Source organism: Microcaecilia unicolor, chromosome 6 (genome assembly GCF_901765095.1).
Source record: "Microcaecilia unicolor chromosome 6, aMicUni1.1, whole genome shotgun sequence".
Taxonomy (NCBI): Eukaryota; Metazoa; Chordata; class Amphibia; order Gymnophiona; family Siphonopidae; genus Microcaecilia; species Microcaecilia unicolor.
Window position 1 is genome coordinate 245,447,161 of NC_044036.1, and position 23,157 is coordinate 245,470,317.

The 23,157-nt window shown below is 45.2% G+C and overlaps 1 protein-coding gene across 2 annotated transcripts in view; it reads right to left on the bottom strand.

Annotated features, from left to right (window-relative positions):
- Positions 1–23,157, bottom strand: part of ENTPD2 (ectonucleoside triphosphate diphosphohydrolase 2) — a 238,373-nt gene that overhangs the window by 55,851 nt on the left and 159,365 nt on the right. For both annotated transcript variants that reach the window (XM_030207023.1, XM_030207024.1), the window contains exon 5: positions 8,112–8,339. In XM_030207023.1, coding sequence (XP_030062883.1) covers positions 8,112–8,339 — 228 coding nt within the window. The remainder of the gene's footprint in view (positions 1–8,111; positions 8,340–23,157) is intronic.

Here is a 23,157-nt window from a genome sequence, read left to right on the forward strand (position 1 = left end):
ATTGGTTTTCTGGCTACGCCACTGCACTGGCCATGTGGTGGCGCAAGGTCAATGAGGAAGTCATCCACACTGGAGGTGCACAGGGGGAGCGATTTGCATAGTAAAAGTATTTTGTCCCTAAAAAAGTTTAACAACCTATTACGTAAGGGGAATACCACTTTCAAACAGAGTACTAAACTTTACATTAAATACAACACTTGTACTCTGAGCTTATCACAAAAACAATCTTTGATTTATTAATACATGATCATGTAGCAATACATCCAATTTGGATTGCCAAAGCTCCCTCCCCAGTTGCACAACCGCTCCAACACGCACTCACATGTATCCAATTTATCCATTCAAATGCTTCATACCACTAATTAACAGATCTCCCTAAACGAAAGCACATATCAACTTGTTCCACAGCATAAAGCAATGTGCAGTCCATAAGTTTTGACAGTTCACCATAAAACTTGTCTTCACACAGGATTGCTTCAATGATGCAAAAAGAAAAAGTGAATATCACCGTATTCACCGCTTTCCAGGTTATCCAGATTTCAAAACCATACAAGTGGCATCCGTATAATGCAAGTTCAACTGGTTTTGATATCTCTCCAGCTTTCATCTGTGCTAGACTCTGTAGCTTAACTGTGGGAGATGCTCTGTAAACCCATCAATTGCCTGCTTTTAAGCATAAACTTGATTCACTCTTGTTCCTCAATGCGTGACTGCATTTCGGTGATCCTTCATCAGGAGGAACTTATTCTCGAAACATATAACATTAATCTGCTAAACTCTTACATGTTAAACCCACATTCAGATATAAAGAAATTATATTGTATTATGTTTTGTGGCTGCTTACCTTCGAGACTGCATTCTAAGCGGGCTGTCCCTGGCACAGCCCCTAAACGTCACCAATTACCTTACGTGCTTAAGAGGATTAAATACTTAGCCAGCTCCACCCATTATATGGAGACCTCCCCAAAATCCATTCCACTTCGAGATTAAGACCCCTAGGGGCCACAGTTCCCCAAATGTAAATAAATCATTGTTCCATATTAAATAGTAGGGTGCTGACATCCCCCCCCCCCCCCCTTTGCGTTGGGGCAACTTGGGCTAGCACTAATCATTTTAAATCCTCCAGTGTGTGTCCCTGTTCGGTCCAATGGGCTACCAATGGAGCTTCCCCTTTCCGGATTCTAAGGTTGCTAGTGTGTTCTGCAAGCCTTTGTTTAAGGTCTCTTAGTGTGTCCAATGTAGTATAATTGACATGGACAAAATATACAGTAGACAACACGTTCACTTTTACAAGAGGTATTATATTTCAAGCGAAATTTACATGTGGATCCAGGAATAATGATCCATTTTGTAGTAACCGAATATTTACAATAGATACAACTGCCACACGGCGCATGGCACCCATCGAACCCTTCAGGCTTTGGTCTTTTAAGTAACTCACCCAGATTGGAATTACGACGATATGCAATTTCGGGTGTTCTTCGAAAAAGGAATGCACAGACAGCACATGCCAATATTTGTGGATGAGGTGCCCTATCTTAGGTGCACTAAATGGAAAAGGTAGCACACACGCTAATGGTGTTCTAGATATTTTCTGCTTAGATGAAAACAGCCAGGCTCTATTCACATGTAGCGCTCTTCTATATGCCTGCTTTACAGTTTTTCTTGGATAGCCTCTTTGCAAAAACCGACACATCATATCCTTAGATTGTTTCTTAAACTCTTCAGTTGTTGAACACAATCGTCTCAGTCTCAGAAATTGTCCGACAAGAACCCCTTTACACAAAGCTTCATGATGGTAACTGGAGTAATGTAAAAGGGTATTCCTGTCGGTCAATTTTCTGAAAATCGTAGTTTCAAAGCAGGTATTGTTCATTTTAACAATCCGGATATCCAAAAAATCAATTTCTTTTTTTGCTACCCGAGACGTAAATTTGATGTGGGGGTCAGCATTGTTGAGGCTATTAATAAAATCATTCAGATCGTTCTCTGATCCTTCCCAGGAACAGTATGACATCATCAATATACCTCTTCCACAGCTTTACTTGATGGTACTGTGGAGAGGTATACATATGTTTCTGCTCAAATTTGGTCATGTATAAGCAGGCAAGGGAAGGCGCTACAGTGGCACCGATAGCTACTCCGCACTTTTGTTTATAAAATTTTTTTTGAGGCAGGAGACTGACCAAGATGGCGTCGGAAGCGGTTGCATCTTCCAAGCTCTGAGCGAGAAGTTTTCTTTTCCTGCAGCTTTTCTTGTAAAAATTACTTCTCAATGCCTAAAAGGAAGGGGAAAATCAGGGGAGGTATCTCCTCAGCCGCTGACACCCTCCTTTGAGACAGGCACAGATCATGGCGTTCGCAACCTCGATTACTAACAGGGACGCTCTGTTGGCCGGAGCAGAGAGGAGCCCCGGCCTGGAAAGTGACGTGTCACTTAGTCCGAGGAGTCCAACTAAGAGGGAGGCGGTCGCAGAAAGTCGCCCAGGAGAGCAGCGAGACAAACCGTCGGGAGTAGCGGCGGAGACTTGCGTGGAGGAGAATCTCCTTCGGTTAGCAACACTGCCCCAGCCGGGAGTTTTACCCCGGAAAGACAACCCTCTCATTGCCTCCAAGGAAGTAGGCGGAAAAAATCTTATCTCAGAGGGTAAAATCTTCGCGATGCAGGAGGTAGAGAAGCATGCGATTCCTGAGACAACCCTACTTGCCTTGGAAAAACCACCGAAGGTAACCTTAGGCTCTCTGTGGTCTGCTGTGGAGTCGCTGCATAAGGTATGTCTTTCCTTTGTTACTAAAACAAACGCTAATACTGAAAAGATAGACTCTCTTTAGACTCAAACTACTCTCCAGGAAGTTAATATCAAAAAATGTGAGACGTCCTTAACCCAAGTAAAGGAACTGGAGACAAAATTACTTTTAAACGCTGACATGGTACAACGTAAAATGGAGAACTTAGAAAATGGGGCAAGGGCCTTAAATCTGAGACTTTTGAATTTCCCATCTATTAAATATTCCCCAAGTAAAGAAATATTCCATAGATTTTTAAAAGAAATTCTCCATTATTCTGAAGATTCATTTCCTCCTTTACAAAAGATTTATTATCTGCCTAATCGAGAGAACACAGCTTCTGATTTGGTGCCTGTAAATGTTTCCTCTGAAAGTTTGGATGTTTCTGCTATTCTCGAGACTTCACAAGAAATAGTAGACTTTTGGGCTACTTTATTGGTTTCGTTTGTTTTTCTACAGGATAAGGAGGCAGTTTTAAGGCTTTTTTTTTTTTTTTAAAGCAAAAAGCCCCAGTTTCTTTTTTGGGAGAAAGGATTCAGATATTCTCGGATGTGTCACAGGACAGAAGAAAGAAATTTCTATCTATGAGACAAGAGACTATATCTTTGGGAATTAAGTTCCAATTAAGATTTTCATGTAAATGTGTTATACGGCTAGATAATATGTATCATTTCTTTGAACCATCTCAATTACTTACATTTATTGATGCAAGGCTCCCCAAATGAAAGCAGAGAATTTTGTCTAAAATGTTGGAATAATAGAATGTAATCATAACTTCCGTGGGCCATCTTTTTTTTGTTTATTATTGTGTTTTCCTTGTAAAAACCTTATCCTCTATTAAGGTATTATAAATCAGCCTCCTCCCAGATTGTGGACTATTGCAGGGCTAACTAACAATGGTTGGGGTATTATCCCCTTAAAGTAATGTTTTCTTGATAATAATGGCAGATTACTTGACAAAGTTCGCTTTGGAAATGTATTGAAAAATTGTATGAATAAAGAAATAAACTAGATAAATTTTATTTTGAAATTCAAAATAATTCTCAGTAATCACCCAGGATAATAATTGATGCATTACTGTACATTTGGCACCCACATTGACAGCCTCAGATAGGTATTCACACGCTACTTGTATAACCTCTTTATGAGGCAAATTAGTATACAAGGCGGTTACATCTAAGCCTACCATGTGAAAATTAGTGTGATCTTCTCAGTCAAAACCTTCTAGCAACTGTATAAATTGGGTAGAATCACGAACATACGACCTTGCATGATTGACAAATTTCTTCAATGTGTTATCTAAATATTTGGACAACGGTTCCAGCACTGAATCCCACGTAGATACTATCGGCCTCCAGGAGGGTCCACTGTGGATTTATGAACTTTAGGTACAAAGTATATATAAGGGGTTTCAGGATTAGGGTGACATAAGAAACATTCCTTCACTGTCATCACTCCATCCAACACTGCCCTATCCATGTATTGCAAAATCATATCTTTCAATTGCTCCATGGGATCTTCAATAATACTTTCATAATATTGAACTTGTTGAAGTTGGCGTAATCCCTCCGATATATATTTATGTGTGTCCATCACCACAGTGGACCCTCCTTTATCTGCCCTCAAGATAGTTAACTGCTTATTATTTGACAATTGGCGAATACAGTTACGTTGGCTATTAGACAGATTATTACCATGACAGTTCTTATGCATCTCTATACGGGATAAATCACGAAGCACTAATTTTTGAAATGCTGCTATGGAGGAGTCTATTGATCCCAGGGGAACCCATCTTGATCTATACCCTGTTCGATTCCAATTTACTTCTTCATCCCTACCAGTCTGAGAAGTACCAAAAAATAAGTGGAGCCTTAGATCTCGAAAAAAATCTAGAGAGACCTTGCCGTGTAGTAAACATGTCATATTTATTAGAAGGGACAAACAACAGTCCTTTATTCAAAATATCATTTTGCTCAGATGTCAATTGAATTGTGGATATATTGATCACATTACTATTTTCTTCGTCTTTTTTAATTTGCCTGTTAGTTTGACTGTGTCTATTTTGGCTTCGGCCGGCCCTTCCTGTGTTTGTTCGGTGATTCGTAAAAAAGAACTGGGTGGTATATTATCCCCCCCTCCTGCATTTTATTAAATGGCATTTCATTTTTCTTAGAATAAACCTTATCCTTTCTACCATTATCTTCTCCTGAAGAGTCACTGGACGACATCTTAAAGTTAACTTTTCTCCCACCCGGTCGCGTCCTCCTCCCGTGGCTACATTTATCCATCTAACTGTATACATAGCCTTTAGTGTAATCGTATTCGTCTCTTTTATACTTGGCAACCTTTAAAGCTTTTTGCTCCATGCGATATTGATCTATTTTCAGGTTATGTTCGTTATATTCTCTCTCAAATATTTGTTTATCCTGCATTAATTTAATGCTATCTAGTTTCTGCTGAAAATCATCCTGGCGTGTTTTAATTTCTTCTTGCAGTGCATCTATAGTGAGTAGCATGAGGTCCAAAGCATATTGTGTAATGACTGAGTTCCATTTAGCCACATATTGATCGTTACCCAGAAACCTGGGTTCTTTATTCATTCGGAATCCCCGCGGGACTCGGGCATGAATATATTCAATTAAAGCGGCAGAATGCAGCTGAGTTCTAATTAATGTTTTGTGTACTCTCATCACCTCATCCCATCCGCAGGCATGTGATTGCTGTGCATCTGAAAACAACCTAACACCCCCCAATAGTTTGGAGATGCGATCTTGAGACAGGTCCAACTAAGACTCCCAATAGGCAGCAGCCATTGCCCCTTAATTAGCAATAACAACCTATTACGTAAGGGGAATACCACTTTCAAACAGAGTACACTAAACTTTACATTAAATACACTTGTACTCTGAGTTTATCACAAAAACAATCTTTGATTTATTAATACATGATCATGTAGCAATACATCCAATTTGGATTGCCAAAGCTCCCTCCCCAGTTGCACAACCGCTCCAACACGCACTCACATGTATCCAATTTATCCATTCAAATGCTTCATACCACTAATTAACAGATCTCCCTAAACGAAAGCACATATCAACTTGTTCCACAGCATAAAGCAATGTGTAGTCCATAAGTTTTGACAGTTCACCATAAAACTTGTCTTCACACAGGATTGCTTCAATGATGCAAAAAGAAAAAGTGAATATCACCGTATTCACCGCTTTCCGGGTTATCCAGATTTCAAAACCATACAAGTGGCATCCGTATAATGTAAGTTCAACTGGTTCTGATATCTCTCCAGCATCTCCCACAGTTAAGCTACAGAGTCTAGCACGGATGAAAGCTGGGATAGAGGCTGGCAATCAATATTTTTAAAGATGTTTTTTGAGGGTGGGAGGGGGTTAGTGACCACTGGGGGAGTAAGGGGAGGTCATCCCCGATTCTCTCCAGTGGTCATTTCGGGCACCTTTTTGTGCCTTGGTTGTAAGAAAAACACGACCAGGTAAAGTCGTCCAAGTGTTTGTCAGGGACGTCCTTGTTTCTTTCGATTATGGGTCGAGGACATCCTAGTGTTAGGCACGCCCAAGTCCCGCCTTCGCTATACCTCCGATACGCCCCTTGAACTTTGGCCGTCCCTGCGATGGAAAGCAGTTGGGGACGTCCAAAATCGGCTTTCAATTATACCGATTTGGATGACCCTGTGAGAAGGACATCCATCTTCTGATTTATGTCAAAAGACGGGCATCCTTCTCTTTCAAAAATGAGCCCAAGAGTAAATCAAATGTTCTCTGGAGGGGGGGGGGGGGGGGGGGTGGTATGCTGATTTCTTTTTAGCAATTAAGAGATCTACATAAACTCCCAAGTACAGAATTTTATGTGAACCTCCAGATTTGCTACTTGTTGCAGTCCTGACCCATAGAGGATTAACTGAGTGCCAAGCCCTCTCCTTGGAAGGAGATTTTGGAACAAGGGGTAGGATTGGCAAATGCTTTACCATTGGTATAGGTGCTCTAAGAGGCTTATTCATTTTTCAACTAAATAATTCTCCTAAATGTTAGAGAGAATGCTAAGACATTGGTACTTCTAAGCACATATGGCGGCTCTGCCCAGTAATACAGCCATTTTGGGAAGGATGGCAGAGTATTTTGCCAACCATTCTAACAATACAAGTATCACTAGACTCAAAGATTTCCTTACTGAATTGTACTCATGATAGAACTGATACGACAAGGTTAAAATCTTATTACCATGTCTGGCTGTTCTTTGAAGGGAGATAGCTAGATGGTAGAACACTAACAGTACCACAGTTGTCAACCATTTGGCAAGCTTACTGCTTAAGCAAACTAAATCAGACACAGACACCAGGAGGCAATGGGAAAAAAAAAGACAGAAACCCTTTCTGCTTTCTGGACTGGTACAATCAAAATTCTACTGAAAATTCTTTTAGGAATTAATATTTTTATTGAAATTTTTGCCAGAGGAAAACTGAATACAACCACCAACACAAAACCACCAAAACAGCAACATCCCTAGATCACAGACAAAGGAAGAGATCGAAATAGACTTTAAATAACCCAATTGGGATAGTAATCTCTATTATGAGTCAGAACACAGCCCTGACTCTGTGCCTTTGATTGCCAATACTGAATGGTATTTTTTTGGCCTTGGCCTTGTAAACTGATGATTTGGGATCTTGAATATGAAGTATATGTTACTGTACATTTTAATTTTCTTTTGGTTAGGGGGATAGGGTTGGAGGATTTGATGTTGCTTTCCTTTGTTATATAAAAACTATTAAATTTATAAAAATTAAAATACATCTACACAAAATTTTGAAAATTCTGCATTTGTCATTTTTTGTGTAGATTTCCTATCATAAGGTCTGACTCCTCCCCAGGTATGAATTTCCCCATCCCCGAGCTTTCTCCCAACTTGAAGCCCTTCCCTTCCCTTCATAGATTCAGCCCCCAGCTTCATCTGCCCTTTTTCAGAGTGGACACCTCTTACAGCACATCACCTTCCCTGTTGTCCTGAGCCCAAACGCCCAGCTGTGCAGTTGAAAGAAACAGTCAGGCCCAAGACAGTAAAAGGAGGAGGATGTGCCCTGATGTGCAGTGGTGTGCCTCCTCTTTCTACTCAATTACTCAAGGGAGGCAGGGGAGAGACACCGAGCAGTTCAGTTGTCTGGTTATTGTTGCTGCTTCTGCTTTCTGATGGTCCTGCCAGTGCCTGCACAGAATTCTGCACAGGTGGAGAATTCTGGGCAAATTTTGTATTGCATGGTTGCACAGGATTCCTCCAGGTGTAAGGATTATGTACTATACCTGAATCACTTTTGAGAGCAGGCGTATAAGCATCTGGTCCCTGCCATAGCAAAGAAAGCTATGGGTGTACACCTTGTACGTCTGTCCATAAAGTCTCAGGACTAACTGGTCATCAGGATTCTCAATATTTTCTGTAGTTTCAAAGGTGATTTGGGTAGAAGCACCTCCCAAATCCATGGCTCCAATTGTTTGTTTCCTGGGTCGGATCCATCTCCCAATCCACCCATACTAGGATAAAACAAAAAGAACATGCAGAAGTCAACCACTGCTAAAACTGTCAATACAGCGAACAGAATCACATCACAAATGTCACATGACTGTCCTGGATTGTCTGCAAATTGTGATACCTTGACTGGGCTCATGGCTTAACAACCCTGGTGCAGGGGCATAAAGGTATTGCTGGGGGTGGTGGGGAATATTGTTAAAAGTCCCCCTGGTGTTACACTGTGAAAATACTAAATCTGGCCACACCACAGGTCATTAGTACCAACAGACTTTGTACAAATAAATGAATAATAAATTTCTCTGCAACAGAGACAAAGTGCTCAACTTAAGCCACACAAGGGGATTTCAAAATGAAATCCCTGTGCTCCAGTGTTGTACCTACCTTAGTGGCCACCCGGGACAGAGCACACTCCCCTCCTCCAAGGGGGTGCGCCAAGGAGGCAATCGGCAGCAGGATTCTCCACAGCCCCGCTCGGGGGTGGGGAGTCTTGTCTTCCCACCCACCTCGAGTTCACATACAGATGGAGGGTCCTGGGGTTTTTTTTTTGGCTCCAGAGTTTGACCCAAATGGTTAAACAAGCCCAGGAGGAAGGCTGGCTCCTTGAACAGCAGTGGGGTCCCAGATGTTCCCCTTTTGGGAGCAAAGTGCCACTGTGGGGGAGGGGGGAAGGAGGGATTGTGATGTCCGTCAGCTCCAGGGTGTCAGTGGAGGATCTGGAGGTCCTCTGACTCTGTCCCTCTCTCAGATTTTGATTTAGACGACGCACCCCCATGGGAAGAGGTGGAGGAGCAGTCCCGTGTGATCCAGTTCTTCTGTGAGGAGTTCTCATCTCATTGATGAGGTTACAGAGACTCTCAGGATGCTCAAATTTTCTGTTATGGACCCCTCTGGAAATCCTGCCTTGGAGGACCTTGCGGGGCCCCCTCAAACACTGTCCCATTCATAAGGCTGTTAACCACATGAAGCTGACAGCGTGCAAGTCCCCAAATGGGGCTCGGGCTCTCGATCACCAGTATTCCTTTACCCCTGAGAAGGAGGAGAAGTACTAGGCATACACGTTGGATGCTTTTGTTATGGCAGTCATTAAGGCGAGTGCTGTCCTTGATCAGGAAGCTTCACAATAAAGAAACGGAGCAACAGTTATGCCTAGCCTTTTCAATAGGAGCATCTAGTGTTCAAGCAGTGTGTGTCATGTGGGCTGGCTGCATCTGCTGCCAGAGTCTGCGGAGGTTACCCAGCTAGAGTCTGGCGCGGCCTTCTTGGCAGATGTCTTGTATGATCTAGACCACCTGACCTCTTGGTCAGCATGTCTGGCTGTGGTAGGCCATCGCTGGCTGTGGCTCTGCCACTGGGTGGCGGATGCCATCTTCAAGAAGCTTCATAGTCAGCTGCCTTTTCGAGGACACTTGCTATTTGAGGAGGACCTGGAGAAACTGATGAAGGACATGGGAAAGGCTAGTCCTCTTCATCTCCCCGAGTTGAGGTCTACGAGCTCTCAGTGATCCCCCGAATTCATGGGTCACCTCAGTGGGGTGGGCCTTTTCTGGCCAGCCCAGTGTGCTCCAATCCAGGCCCCCAGTTCAGGGAGGCCTTGTAGGTTGGGCTTCTTTGGAAAGACGGACATTCAGCCATCAAGGCGGAGCTCAGCGGTCCATCCTGCCCAATGAGAATATGGAGAGGCCCTTGGTGGTGCGAGTGGGCCCATATCACCTTGGACCAGTGAGTTCTGCAAATGGTCAAGAAGGTATACTTCCTGGAGCTCACCTGCCCTATTCTAGATGCCTTCCTCAAGTCACTAGGAGCAAATGCGACAGGCTGTCATCCTTACTCTCAAGCATGCTGGAGCTTGGCACTGAGAGTGCATTCTGGGTTGTTGTTCTACTTTGTGTTCTCCAAGAAGGGCAGTTCTTTCCATCCCATTCTGCACTTGAAGGGAGTAAATGCCTGCCTGCAGGTACAGCATTTTTACATGGAAACCCTCTGGTTCGTGATTGCCCTGATTCGGCTGGGTGAGTTCTTGATGGCCTTGGCCCTCATGGAGGCTTATCTGTGCATTCATCACGGGCATTATCTTTGCTTCTATGCTCTTGGGTGCCATTACCAGTTTTGGGCCTTGTCCTTTAGGCTGGCCACAGTCCCCTGCTCCTTTTTCAAGGTTATGGCGGTAGCTGCTGCTTGTCTGCACTGCCAGGGAATCAGGGTGCATCCTTATATGTACAACTGGCTGATTCAAGTGGACTCAGCAGCGGAGGCCAGCCTGGCCACTTCTCAAGTCATCTCTCAGTTGGAGATCCTAAGCTGGGTCATGAATTGGAGCAAGAGTCACCTGGTCCCCTCACAGGCCCTGGAGTACCTGGAAGTCCACTTTGACACTGCCAGGGGGAAGCTTCCGATCCCCATGCTAAGGGACTACTTGTAGCTCCTGAGCTCCACTGCAGCAATGCTGGTGGTGTCATGAGTGAGGGCTCACGTGGCCTCTGCAGTGCACTTGCGTCTCAGTGGGCTGCAGTCTCTCAGAACTTCCTCCATCCTCTGCCTCTTTCATCCAAGGCAAAAATCGGTGGGATGCCACTAGATCCCCCACAGTGGGTGCTTGTCACCACAAACGTGAGTCTCCTCAGCTGGGGTGCTCATTGCTTTGGCCATGTAGCTCAGGGAACCTGGATCCTTCAGGAGGCAGCTTGGTCCATCAACCATCTGGAAACCCAGGCAGTTTGCCTGGCCCTGATGGAATTCCTGCCACTTCTTCAGGGGAAGGTGGCCAGGGTGATGCTAGACAATGCCACTACGGTGGGTTATATCAACAAACAGGGGGGCACCAGGAGTCAGGCGGTAGCCTTGGAAGCAGTGTGCCTCTGTTGGTGGGTGGGTTGCAGACAAGGACAATGTGCAAGAGTACTTTCTCAGTCACTCTCTCATGAATCCAGGTGAATGGGAGCTGGGGCAACAGGTTTTTCAGCTCATTGTAGACCATTACCTCCCCCCACCCCTGTTCAATGGCCACTGGAGCCAATGCAAAAGCAGAGTATTTCTTCAGTCACTGGAGGGAGCTGACCTCTAGTTCAGCCATGGCCAATGGAGAAACCCCTCTAGTTCTTCCCTCCTTGGCCTCTGATAGGCCACCTGTTGTGCGTCATCCTCATCTGGTCTTGCTAGTAGCTCTGGATAGGCCTTGCTGGCCATGGCATGCAAACCTTATGCGCCTATTGGAGGGCAACCCTCTTCCACTGCCCAGAGGTTGAGGCCTTCTCAGGCAAGGCCTGGTAGAAACGGAATATCCAGAACCTTTCTGGCTTATGGTGTGGCCAGTGAGAGGAAGTGATCAGAAAAGTGTTTTTTTTTCCAGTAGTAGTTTCTATGTTGCTCTGATCTTGACATTCTCCATGGCACTGGCTTATGTCAGGGTGTGGAAGGTTCTTGAAACCTAATCTGCAGGATGGTGTCCATCCCCTTGAAGGGCTCAGGTCAACTGATATTATGGACTTCTTGCAGCAGGGTCTGGCTCCCTGACAGTCCAGGAGGCTACTCTTTCCAGGTTTCAGGATAAGTTGAAGGGCACCTCCCTGGCCTTGCATGAGGAGGTGTCCCATTTTCTGAGAAGTGTGCGTTTGTGCCCCCCAATATGTTCCTTCTTTCCCTCATGAGACCTTAATCTGGTTCTCAGAGTGCTTCCTGAGGCTCCATTTGAGCCTTTGTGCTCGGCCTCCATTATACACAGTCTTTTTTGGTCACCATCACCTCAGCTCGAAGTGTTTCCAAGCTGCAGGGTCTGTAATGTCAGGACCCATCTCTCTCCATTTTGGAGGAATCAGTCTCTCTTTACCTTAGGAAGAAAGGAAAGGGGAATGTGCAGTTTCTCCATTACATGTGAATCAGGAAGTTTGCTTGCTCTCCTTTGTGAAGGAGGGCTCTGTTCCTGAGGACTGGAAGGTCCACAAGCTCAAATATTGTGTTCCATTCTGTCACCACATCTCAAAAAAGATATAGTAGAATTAGAAAAGGTACAGAGAAGAGTGACAAAAATGATAAAGGGGATGGGAAGATTTCCCTATGAGAAAAGGCTGAAGCGGCTAGGGCTCTCCAGCTCAGAGAAAAGACGGCTAAGGGGAGATATGATAGAGGTCTATAAAATACTGAGTGGAGTGGAACAGGTAGACGTGACTTTTGTTTGTTTACTCTTTCCAAAAATACTAGGACTAGGGGGCACGAAAGTAGTAAATTTAAAACAAAGAGAAAATTTTTCTTCACTCAACATGTAATTAAACTCTGGAATTCGTTGCCAGAGAATGTAGTAAAAGCAGTTAGCTTAGCAGGGTTTAAAAAAAGGTTTGGATGGCTTCCTAAAGGAAAAGTCCATAGACCATTATTAAAATGGACTTGGGGAAAACCCACTGCTTACTTCTAGGATAAGCAGCATAAAATGTATTGTACTTTTTTGGGATCTTGCCAGGTACTTGTGACATGGATTGGCCACAGTTAGAAACAGGATGCTGGGCTTGATGGACCTTCGGTCTGTTCAAGTATGGCAATACTTGTGTACTTAAGTTGGACATCTGGAGGATGCTGCTATGGTACCTGAATGAGCTGAACGATTTTTGCCTCTCCAATCACCTCTTTGTTCTTTTCATGGCCCTAGGAGGAGCCAGGTAGCCTCTAAGGCCTCCATTTCGAGGTGGCTCAAGACAGCTATTGAGATCAGCTACATTTGCAAGAATAGCCCGGTGCCTCAGGGCCTGATGGCCCACATCACATGGGCTCAGGCCACTTTCAGGGCAGAGGCCTGGGCGGTGGCTCTTGAAAAGATTTGTAAAGTGGCGATATGATCATGCCACTCATTTGTCAAGCACTACAAATTGGTCACGTCAGCCAGGGTCCATTTGGACTTTGGCAAGGCTGTCATTTGTGGGGCCTTGTCTTCCTCCACATAGTAGATCTGCTTTGGTACACCCCAAGTGTGCAAAACAAAGCAGCAAGATGCTAAGGAAGGAGAAATTATGTCTTACCAGATTTTTTTTCTTTCCTGCAGTCAACTGCACTGTTGTGCAACCCACCCTAAAAAGACTTGGGACTGGGACTCTAGGTGTGATCTGCGCTTTCCCGATATGAGAAGAATCAAATCATACATTCCAATTTACAGCAATATGGGTTCCTGTGAAATTGCTATATCCTATAGTATGAAGGGTCGTGAGTGCCACTCTGTGGTGTTATGCTTGCTTGATCATCTTTGCAGCTACAATGGTTGAAGGGGAATGGGTGAGTTACAAAAAGGGACCTTCTGCTGCTTTTGCAAATGCATACTGGATCTTTCCAAGGAGGAAATATTTTTTGACTCAAAGAATATTTAAGCTCTGGAACTCATTGCCGGAGGATGTGGTAATTGTGGTTAATGTATCTGGGTCTAAAAAAGGGTTGGACAATTTTCTGGAGGAAAAATCTATAATCTGTTATTGAGAAGGACATGGGGGAAGCCACTGCTTGCCCTGGGACTGGTAGCATGGAATGGTGCTACAAATTGGGTTTCTGCCAAGTACTCGTGACCTGGATTGGCCACTGCTGGAAGCAAGATATTGGGCTAGATAGACCATTGGTCTAACCCACTATGATTGTTCTTATGTTAATATCAATGAGGTTACTGGTAAATCTCAGCTGTTTCTCTACCTCCATTCACTAGTAGAGGGGATAACACCCAACTGTGCAGAACACTGTAGCTAACTACAGGAAAGAAAGCCATCAGGCAAGACATAAGTTGTACAGAGATGTGGTGTGTATATGACTGAGGATCCTTTTTGACCTATGTCAACCAAAAATGATGGCAGAGTACTAAAATATTACCAGAAACTGCAGAGAGTCCAGTGTTATCAAGATCAATATGGCTATTACTAGAGCCCCAATACACAGAAGGATGCTTGGGTACATAGGGAGAGGAATAGCCAGCATACCTCCAAGGTATAAAGGCCAGGAGGAGGGCCTCTCAATGGAAAGGAAGCTCTTGAATGAGATGAAGGTGAAAGAGGGCAGACAAGAGTAATTTAAGGATTTTTTTTTAAATGTTTACAGTGGATGCACTTAACAGCCTTCCAGTGGAAGTGGAGACAAAGACAGTATCTGAATTTAAGAAAGCATGGGACAAGCACATAGTATGTCAGAGCGAGGAAGGGATTGTAGAGCTGAGCCCTTGGTATAGATGGGCAGGCTGCAGAGGCTATATGGGCCATTTCTTTCTGCAGTCATGTCTGGTGTTTCTGGGATGCCCTATAATAATAATGCTTCGTGACATTTCTGGATAACATTAAGGTCTCAGACATGCAAATCAAGAATACAAGTTTGTCTTTACCCCAATGTATATTCTCCTTTTCCATTTCAAAAAAGTGCCAGAAGGAAAAATAAAACAATGTTTTTCATCTCATTTCTAATAGTGAGGGTGGAGAAAGATAAGATTTTTTTTTTTTTTTTTTTAGGATTTAAGGAGATTTGATTATTAAGTTTGCTGATGGGATTAACTTGCTTCTCACTAGGATTTTCTTGTTGATTCATATTTTCTCTTTATGGGCCATTTTGGTTAGAATGATGGCATATAAATGCACTTAAATGATATACCTAGTTAATCAAAGAAAAGAAATACATACCCAGCTCTATATTATCTACATGGAGGTACAGGTATTTAGCTACATTAAAAGGGACTTCAAAAACCATAAATGCCTGGTACAAGAGGCCTGAGGAGGTTAAGTCTCCCCACAACTTTGTGGGCTGGTTCAGGGCCATAGGCATCAGAATACGGTAGGGGGTGGAACATATGGGTGGTATCATCAAAATTCCTCTGCAGCTCTAGCCATCAGACCCCTTTTCTTGGCTCCTTCCCTACCATCAGACCCTTTTCTCCTACCTGCCCAATTCTCCTGCATAATAGTAGAAGATGTGGGTTTTTTTTTTAAATTCCTGCTGCTTCATCTCTCCTGTACTGGCTCTGGCACAGGGTTGCCAGGTGGAAAATTTTTTTCCAGCCCGATGGAGCCCAAAAAACAGCCCAAAACCCGCCCAAACACAAACCCCGCCCCTGACACCCCCACCCCCGCGTCATCAACCCCGCCCCCGCCGTCATCAACCCCGCCCCCGCCGTCACCGGCCCCGCCTCCCACGTCACCGGCCCCGCCTCCCCGTCATCGCCCCCGCCTCCCACGTCATCGGCCCCGCCTCCACGTCATCGGCCCCACCTCCCCGTCATCGGCCCCGCCTCCCACGTCACTAACCCCGCCCAAAACGTCATTAACCCCACCCAAAAACGTCATTAACTCCGCCCCCCCGCGGCCGAAAAAACCGCCCTGAAGGCCAAAAACAGCCCAAAAAACCGCAACCCGCCGCGGGCAAAAATTTCCCGCGGCGGGTCGCGGAAAACCGCCCAATTGGGCGGTAAAACCGCCCACCTGGCAACACTGCTCTGGCACCACAAGAGTAGGAATCGAAGAGTATGTACTTCCTGTATGACACAGGAAGTACCCGCTCTCTGATTTCTGAGCATGGCTAACTAATTGATATTGAAAACTGAAGAATCCTAGACTCTTCATAGCTAACATTATCATTAGTACATGTATCTCTTGCTTGCTTCTCTTTCTTTTATTCCAAGGAATGACCAAGTTCTCTGTCTGATTAGGCTGGGGGGGGGGAGGGGTTTATCTAGTTGTAATATTGGGAAAGTATCTGCATTCTGTTTAGCACTGAAGAACTACTGTGTAATTGCTATAGTTTGAAATAGAAATAAACAAGTAAAAAAAAAATCAGCTGGTGGTGGATCTCATTTCCTTATTCATACAAATTGGTTTATTCCTATTATGCAAAATGTTTCTTAAGTCATAGGTGGGACCATGGCAAAAGAATTGTGAAATATGAGTCACATATTATGTACATTAGTTATTTCTGAACTTCAGAAAAAGCAGTATACATAAACCTGTCAATACTCTGCCGGGGCAGTCGGCGTTTTTTAAAATGTTGACCACTATAGGCTGAATTAGTCCTTGATATTCATTGCAGGTACCAGGTCTGAATATCCAGGCTCTGCCTGCACCCAGAATAATGTTATTTGAATATTTTTACTGCTAATTGTTTATTGCCTATGTCCAAGTTAAATTTGCTGTTCACCACCTTGGGTGAATTTCTTCAAAAAGACAGTAAATAAATCTTAAATGAATAAGATAACCAAATAATTCTATTCTGTTCTTATATCCTACCTTATTAGTTTGAAACAATTGTCCAGCTCGTTACACTAGATTAAACATGATTCATAAAACAATTAAACAACATATAATTACAAAATACCACCTCCACAGTGATAATACACAATGTCGTAACTAGAGTTGTACCAAATAGCAGATTTTACTATTCATCCAAATATGAATAATGAAAAATATTTGACCAAATGCAAATACAGATTATGAATAATGGGCATTGAGCTTTAACATAAATAAAAGAAGCAATGTGAAATCAGAGATCAAGTGTTTATTTAAGTAGGATGTAGCAAAGTAGAGCCCCGGACTATTTGAATTCAAATTTAAACCACTATTCGGCCAAATAGCAATAATATATTCAGGTACAGCACCAGTAATAACACTCAGCTGAATGCCGTCCCTTCTATAACTAGGGCATGGGCCAGCAGAATACTACATTTTTTTAATTGTTAAAAACATTTCATTGAATTTGTACATCAAATGCAAACAATTTATACCAAATTTCAAAGGGAAGTACTCCACCAAAAAATATGCACACAATTTGCACCTGCTATTTTTATTTTCATATTTATATTCCACCTATAACTAGGCGGATCACAATAAAATCACTCACAAAGGGAAAAAACATTAAAAACATCACATTCCATCACAAATACACTCTACAAACAAAAACCTATGCTGAAAAATAACATCTACTCACCTATTTAGTAAGTACCAAATTTTAGAAGCTTTACCTACATACTTTAGAAAAAAAAAAGTATACATGCAATTCCAAACCCTGACCCATCTCACTTCCCACATCCCATCCTAAGAATGCTTTTGCTCACTGCTGGTAAAAGTAAGAGGAAAATGGAATTCTGTACATACTATTACAAACTACAGGCAGTTTTATAAGCTCTTACACACAGACTACTATTTTATGCATGGATGTGGCTTTGAAATGTATCTGCAGTCAGGATAATATAGTTATTAGCATAGCCTGTCTAAATACAGATTAGCAGAACAATTCACACGACCTTTAGAGATATTGAAAGAAAGTTTGTGCATGCACTCGGAAAAAGCACCCCATTACTTGAAACACTATCATATTAGAAAGATGACTGCAGTTCAGCTAGATGCAGCGATCCAGATTTCAGAAACAGAAGGATGGAGGAAGAGTAAGAAAAGAAGATAGTACCAAAGGTTGAGACATGCAGATTCCCTCTTCCTCTTGCAAGTGTCTTGATCTGGCTTCAGTATATAACAGTATGATTGTTCTTTAGTGCGTTTGTGAGATTTTCTGTAAGTTATTGGCATTACTTTCCAAATTTTATTTTTATCTTACAAATCAAAGTGATGAACATTATGTGTTTAAAAAAAGCGATTCAGCAAATTTTAATAAATAAACATATAATGAAAATATAACAACTCCACATGAGTTATGTGGAACATGGTTCTTTCAGTTGTATACTGAATGCTGGTCACATTAAACACAAGATGTCAGGGTCACCGTGTCACAGAGGTTTTACCAAGTTATTTTCCTTTGAGTTTGGTGGCAGAAGGATATGATTAAGGCCTATAAGCTTTCTCAATGCAGTAAGAAGCAGCAAATGCATTCTGCTTATTGTCATAATTTGAATAATTCACTTAGCAACATTCAGTTCTGGGGTGGCTGTTATGCTTTGTCTGGCAGTGTTTTTGAGCCAAAGCAAATTTCAATACTGAAGACACATTTCTCCACAGGCTTCCCCCCACCCCCGTGATTCTAACCAATGTGTTTTAGCAGAGGCATAAACTAGGTGGAGTGCAAGGAAAGGGAAAATTAGGTTCTTACCTTGGTAATTTTCTTTCCTTTAGTCACAGCAGATGAATCCATTAACTGATGGGTTGTATCCGCCTACCAGCTGGTGGAGAGAGAGAACACTGAAGAACCACAGTGACCCTTGAACGGCTAGCCCCATCTGCCTTCAGTATTTGAAATTTCCAAAGCAGAGTGAATAAGAAAGGTAACATCACATAAACTTTCCTCACAGCGAACAAATGCCCCAGAACCAGAGCAATAACCACACAAAGGAGGGACGAACTCAACCTCCTGCAACAGAACAGCATGTAGAAACTTTAAGAACTGTTCATCAACTCCTCCTGATGAGATACAATATCTGCATGAAAGAACTTTAGAAAAACACAAAGCCAGACAGGGAGGGATCATGGATTCATCTGCTGTGACTAAAGGAAAGAAAATTACCAAGGTAAGAACCTAATTTTCCCTTCCTTGTCATCAACAGCAGATGAATCCATTAACTGATGGTATGTACAAAAGCACTCCCTACGTAGGGTGGGAACCGGCAACTCTGCAAGCCAGTACCTGCGCTCCAAAATGCGCGTCCTGCTTCGCTGCCACATCTAGCCTATAATGCTGTACAAATGAGAGCTGAGAAGCCCAAGTAGCTGCACGACACATCTTTTGAAGAGAAAGGACACCTGTTTCAGCCCACGAGGAAGAAATTGCTCTCGTGGAACGCGCTTTAAACGCTTCAGGGGAAGCCCGCCCTGAAAGCAGATACGCAGAAAAGATGACGTCTCTGAGCCAACGGGCTATAGCGGCACACACGTCAAGGACCTGTCTACAAGACAAAAAGATGATCAGAAGTCCTGAAGTCATTTGACATCTGTAGATACTGCAACAGAGCCCTGTGGACATCTAAAAGATGTAATTGCCCAAAGAAATCCGGAAAGTCCTCCCTAGAAAAGAAAGGTAGAAAAATGGGCTGGTTCAGGTGAAATGCTGAAACCACCTTAGGCAGGAAGGAAGGCACTGTACTTACAGTCACCCCGGACTCTGAGAACTGCAGAAAAGGATCCCGACAGGAAAGTGCCTGAAGCTCAGATAAGCGTCTAGCCGATGTAATGGCCACCAAAAAGACTGTCTTGAGAGTCACATCCTTCTCCGAAGCCTCGCTTGAGCGGCTCGAAAGGCGAACGCTGGAGAGCCTTCAAACCCAGCCCCAGGTTCCAGGCCGGACAAGGCAACCGCATGGGAGGGCGGAGCCGAAGCGCCCCTCTAAGAAATCGGGCAATGTCCGGATGAGCAGCAAGGGACAAGCCAGAGACCTTCCCACGGTAGCATGCCAACGCTGCCACTTACACCCGAAGGGAATTGTAAGCCAGACCTTTTTGTAAGCCATCCTGCAAAAAGTCCAGGACCAGCGAGACTGTAGCCCGCGCGGGAGTGACCTCTTTCGGAACGCACCACTCCTCAAACTTATGCAATATCCGAGCATAGGCTGTGAAAGTAGACGCTTGCAGGCCTGCAAGAGAGCGGAGATGACCTTGTTAGAGTAGCCCTTATCTCTCAATTGCGCCCTCTCAAGAGCCAGGCCGTAAGACCAAATCGGCAGGGATCCTCCATAGTCACCGGGCCTTGAACCAACAGGTTCGAAACCCGAGATAAAGGAAGTGGAGCCTCCACCAGCATCCAGCGGAGATCCGCATACCACGGACGCCTTGGCCAATTTGGAGCGATGAGAATCACCAATCCTCGGTGTAGTCGAATCCGCAGGAGGGCTCGCCCTATCAAAGGCCAAGGAGGGAACACATATAGGAGGCCCAAGGGCCAGGGTTGAGCCAGTGCATTCAACCCCGCCGAGTGAGGATCTCTCCGTCTGCTGAAAAAGCGAGGCACTTTGGCATTTGCACTTGACGCCATAAGATCCATTCTGGGAGTCTCCCATTTGGCACAATTCTGAAGAAACACTTCTGCCAGTTCCCATTCTGCCGGGTTGATTTGATGCCTACTGAGAAAATCGGCTTGCACGTTGCTCTGACCTCAGGGCCGTGCCAACACGGTAAGCGAGGTAAGCATGGCAGGGGGGCGCTTCCCTCTGGGGGGCGCCGCCGCACCATGCTCACCTCGCTCGCCCTCCCCCAACATCCCTTTTCTTTTTTTTTCCTTTTTAAATGTACCTCCGTAGCGGTTCCGGCAGCGCAGCGTCAGTGAAGGAGGCGGCGCTCCCGACGTCGTTAGCCTTCCCTTCGCTGTGTTCCGCCTTCTTCTGACATCAGGGGACAGAGGAGCATGGATGGGCATGGATTGGGAGGGCAGGGCTCAGGGAAAGAGGGGAATTGCTGGAAAGGGATGAATGGAGGGGGCAGGGGGCAGAGGAGCATGGATGGGCATGGATTGGGAGGGCAGGGCTCAGGGAGAGAGGGGAATTGCTGGAAAGGGATGAATGGAGGGGGCAGGGGACAGAGGAGCATGGATGGGCATGGATGGGAGGTCAGGGCTCAGGGAGAGAGGAGAAATTGCTGGACATAGAGGGGAGAGAAGAGAGATGAAGGAGATGAAATGAGGGAAAAGGAAAAGAGGAGAAAAATTGCACATGGATGAAGAAAATAGGCAGAAGCTGAGGACCAGAAATGAAGAAGGAGGAAAGGAAAGAAATAAATGGAAAGGAAGCCCTGGAAACGGAGTTAAGAGGACAGATAGCCGCAGAATCAGATACTGGGCCAGCATGATCAGAAAAAGAAAGTCACCAGACAACAAAGGTAGAAAAAAAATCATTTTATTTTCATTTTAGTGTTTGGAATATGTCCACTTTGAGAATTTACATCTGCTATCTTATTTTGCAATGTATAACAATTTGTTTCTAAGAATATTGCTGACAATTCCTGTCAGTGTGGCAAGTGGTGAGCGATCATTTTCACGGGGGGGGGGGGGGGGGGGGGGGGCGCGCCGATAGTCTGCAGGGGGGGCGCCAACTGATAGTCTGCAGGGGGGCGCCAGAGACCCTAGGCACAGCCCTGTCTGACCTGTAACGTGAGCTGCTGACAGAAGCTGCAGGTGGAGCTCGGCCCAGTGGCAAATTTGAGCGGCCTCCACGGCCAGGGCCCTGAACTGAGTGCCGCCCTGATGATTGATGTAGGCCACCGCTGTCGTGTTGTCTGACAGAACCCGGACAGCAAGCCCCTTCAGAGTCTTGTGGAAGGCCATCAGAGCCTGGAATATCGCTCTTAGTTCCAAGCGATTGATGGACCACCCCGCCTCCACGGGTGTCCACTGACCCTGAGAATAGCTTCCCTGGCAATGCGCTCCCCAGCCCAAAAGGCTGGCATCCATTATCACCAGGCACCAAGAAGGAAGCGCAAGCGGCATTCCTTGTTGCAGCATCCTGTTGGAGAGCCACCAATCCATACTGTGCCGTCACGTTAGTCTGCGTTGATATTCCTGGAAATCGGAAACCATTGATGGAGCAGGGCAATCTGCAGTGGCCTCATATGCACTCTTGCCCAGGGGACCACCTCTATGGTGGCCGTCATTGACCCCAGCAGCTGGACAAAGTCCCAAGCTCGAGGGCGAGGCATCTGCAGGAGCAGACGGAGCCGAGTCTGAAGCTTGCACCTCCTGTGGTCGGGGAGAAAGACCAACCCCAAGGCCGTATTGAACCAGACCCCCAAATACTCGAAAGACTGAGAGGGGGTCAGGTGACTTTTGGGTAAATTGACCACCCAGCCCAGAGTCTGCAGGACTGTAAGCACGCTGGCTCTGGCAAGACCACTTTTGTCTGCCGAATCCGCTCTGATGAGCCAGTCGTCGAGATAAGGGTGAACTCTGATACCCTCTCGCCTGAGAAAGGCAGCTACCACCACCACTACCTTGGAAAGGGTATGGGGAGCTGTGGCTAGGCCGAACGGCAAGGCCCGAAACTGAAAATGCTGGCCCAACACTGCAAACCGGAGAAACTGCTGGTGCGGGGGCCAAATAGGAATATGCAAGTAAGCTTCCTTGAGGTCCAGAGACGTAAGAAACTCTCCTGGCTGAACCGCCGCAATGACGGAGCGCAGGGTTTCCATGCGAAAGTGTCGCACACTTAGGGCTTCATTGCCTTTTCGTAAGTCGAGGATTGGACTGAAAGACCCGCCTTTCCAAGGGACCACAAAATAAATGGAGTAGCGACCGCAAGTACCGGGATCACCGCTCCGAGGTGCAGCAAGACTTGCAAGGTCTCCTCTACCGCTGCCCGTTTCACGGCAGTGCCGCATCGGGACTCCAAAAACACGTCTCTCACCGAGGCACCAAATTCCAATCGGTAACCTTCTCCGATCAGGTCCAGGACCCACTGATCCAAAGTAATCTTGGCCCACTCCTCAAGAAAGAGGGAAAGACGTCCTCCTACTGCAGGAATAGAGGAGTGGACCGGCGTCCCATCATTGTGGAGGAACGCCCCTGAACTCCTGGCCGCGACCCGGCCGCTGCACAGCGTTTGTCCGAGCGAAAGGAGTTCCTCTGCTGAAAATGGGCACGTTGAGAAAACCCAGCAGAGCGCCCCGGGCGATACCTGCGAGCTTCACGGAAGCGAGGTCTGGAAGAGGAGGGAAACACAGGACCCTTGGAAGACGGCCTCGGCTTATCCTCAGGTAACCGCTGGGGCTTAGAATCCCCTAGGTCTTTAACAATCTTCTCCAAATAACAGGAGGCCCCAAAAGGGTAACCTCACCAGCTTTTGCTTAGAGGCCATGTCCGCCGCCCAATGCCGCAGCTAAAGAAGGCAGCGGGCAGAAACCGCCACAGACATCTGCTTAGCCGAAGCTCTGACCAGATCATAAAGGGCGTCAGCCAAAAATG